At 35.5% G+C, this 2,456-nt stretch overlaps 1 protein-coding gene across 1 annotated transcript in view; it reads left to right on the top strand.

Moving 5' to 3' along the window:
* Nucleotides 1-569, top strand: part of LOC125028049 (peroxidasin homolog) — a 69,659-nt gene extending 69,090 nt beyond the window's left edge. Inside the window, exon 2 of the mRNA XM_047617331.1 lies at nt 438-569. Within this exon, the coding sequence (XP_047473287.1) occupies nt 438-513 (76 nt within the window). The 3' untranslated portion in view covers nt 514-569. The remainder of the gene's footprint in view (nt 1-437) is intronic.
* The last annotated feature ends 1,887 nt before the right edge of the window (nt 570-2,456 follow it).

Genomic DNA, 2,456 nt, shown 5'->3' with positions numbered 1-2,456 from the left:
TTCGCCTCGTCGCGCGTCCCTTGTCGCCGCGAATGACGCCCGACCCGAGGCGGCTTTGTATCTCTAGCTCGGCGGCGAAAAACAACCGAATAACTGTATCTATTATTTTGTAAAAGCGTGTCAAGATATAATTCATAAGATGTGATAAATCGGTTTGCTGATATTTATGTTAAAATTCAAGAATTTGTGTGTGTGTGTTGAAGTAGAGAATTATTCTCTACAATAAGTGAGTGTATTAACGTCTTATTGCTCGCTGTGAATTATGTTTGTGTGTGTATGTGTGATTGTGTGTGTGTGTGTGTGTGTGTGTGTGTGTGTGTGTGTGTGTATGTGTGTGTGTATGCGCGCGCGCGTATATATACATAGATAAATTCAGCATATCCTTCACTTCCTAATTGAATTTGCATAACCTAACACCATCTCCATTTCCTTTACAGGGATCTTCGCTTCAATAGAATCAAAAGCATTCCGCCAAACACCTTTAGAGACCTCAGTCATCTCCACACGCTGTAAGTACCTCTTTCACTTCGCTATGGATGACTTAGATGTTGTTATGTGCATTGTATGTTGTGTGCATTTTATGGTCAGAGATTCGTGCGTCGATAAGTCGACTTTGTCTTTCTAACGTTTTCTCTTTTTTGTGTGTGTTTCTGTCTGTGTCTCTCTCTTGCGGTCTCTTTATTTCGTTTTCTTTCTTCCTTTCGCTCTCACTCTCCCTTTCATTCATTTTCTCTTCCGCTCATTCTCTCTATCTCTCTCTCTCTCTCTCTATATATATATATATTTCTTTATTTCTTTCTTTCTCTCTCTCTCTCTCTCTCTCTCTCTCTCTCTCTCTCTCTCTCTCTCTCTCTCTCTCTCTCTCTCTCTCTCTCTCTTCTTAATCTCTTTCTCTCTCATCTTAAGTACATATATGTATATATTTATATATATGTATATATGTGTAAATATTTATTCATATATATATGTGCATATATATGTATATCTATATGTATATCTATATGTGTATATATATAAATATATATATGCATATATATGTGTGCCTATATATAGATAGATAGATGGATAGATAGATAGGCATAGAAATAAATATAAATATATATTGATAGATAAATATAGGCATAGATTTCTCGATTACATTAAATTCACTATAATGATAATGCAACTATAACAAGTGATACAACCACTCCATTAGGTAGAAGCACAGATGGACGAGTGATTGCGCTTTAATAGCTGTAAAAACAAAAACAAACAGACAGCGAAAAACGAGGCTGAGACGGGACCGACATTCTGTACTAGCTGGCACAAACTGGTCTATTAAAATGACGGATTAGAATGACAAATTGAGCTTACTGGAAGAAATGGGCTATTCAGTTGACAGATTGAATAGGCCAATTGACGGATAAGTTTGGCAAATTAGGTCGGCAGGTAGAAATAGCCTGTTAAAACGGCGGATTCGGTTGGTAAATTGAGCCTACTGGAAATTTGCTTTTAAAATGACATATTGAATTGACAAATTGAGTCGATAGGAAGAATTGGCATTATAAACGAAGAATTATATTGGTAAATTAAACCTGCAGGAAAAAACAAAAAACAAAAAAACTGGGCTATTAAAGCAGACTAAGCTGTCTGCTCAAACCGACAGATGAAACTGACAGATTAAAACGGACTGTTTAAACTGAGAGACAAAATTGACTGATTAATCCGATAGACTAAACTGTCTGTTTAAACCAAGAGAAAACTAACAGATTAAACCGACAGACTAAACTGTCGGTTTAATTAAATAACGGTTTCAAACCAACCGACAAAAAATGACTTTAAACTAAGAGACGAAAGTGACAAATCAAATCCAAAGTTATCCTGACTGACTTACCTGGCACTCAAAACCGACAAGCCAAACTGACAAATAAAGAGAGAAAGAGATAAAGATGGGGACAGACAGACAAATAGTGATTCAGTGAGCGAAATAAAAGAGACACACGGGGTAAAAATGACATAAAACAGTGAAAATAGACCGAGGGGAAGAAACAACTATAGAGTTATTGTTAGTGACTCATAATATAATTTCAGGGAATCACATTGATACTTTGGGAAACACTCTAATACCTTTGAAAAAAAAAAAAGCCTTAAAATAGGTGTCGATACCTTAAGTAATACACATTTGGGAAAAAAAACAGATACTCTTGGAAAGATGCATACATACCAATGCCTTTCGAAGCACAATAATGCCTTTAGAAGCACACCAATACCTTTTAACATGTACTCACTCACATCTTTGGTAAGAATGATCCCACTGAAGCACATTTATACACCTTTTCCAAGACACATTCCTCTGTACACATATTAATAACACCACGATACCTTTGGAATGATATACCAATAGTAATTCACTCATACCTATGGAAACACTATCTTTAAAACATACTACCTATAAGATATAAAAACAATAATAAAAC

The sequence above is a fragment of the Penaeus chinensis genome, chromosome 8, assembly GCF_019202785.1.
Source record: "Penaeus chinensis breed Huanghai No. 1 chromosome 8, ASM1920278v2, whole genome shotgun sequence".
Taxonomy (NCBI): Eukaryota; Metazoa; Arthropoda; class Malacostraca; order Decapoda; family Penaeidae; genus Penaeus; species Penaeus chinensis.
This window is presented reverse-complemented; position numbering and strand designations above follow the sequence as displayed.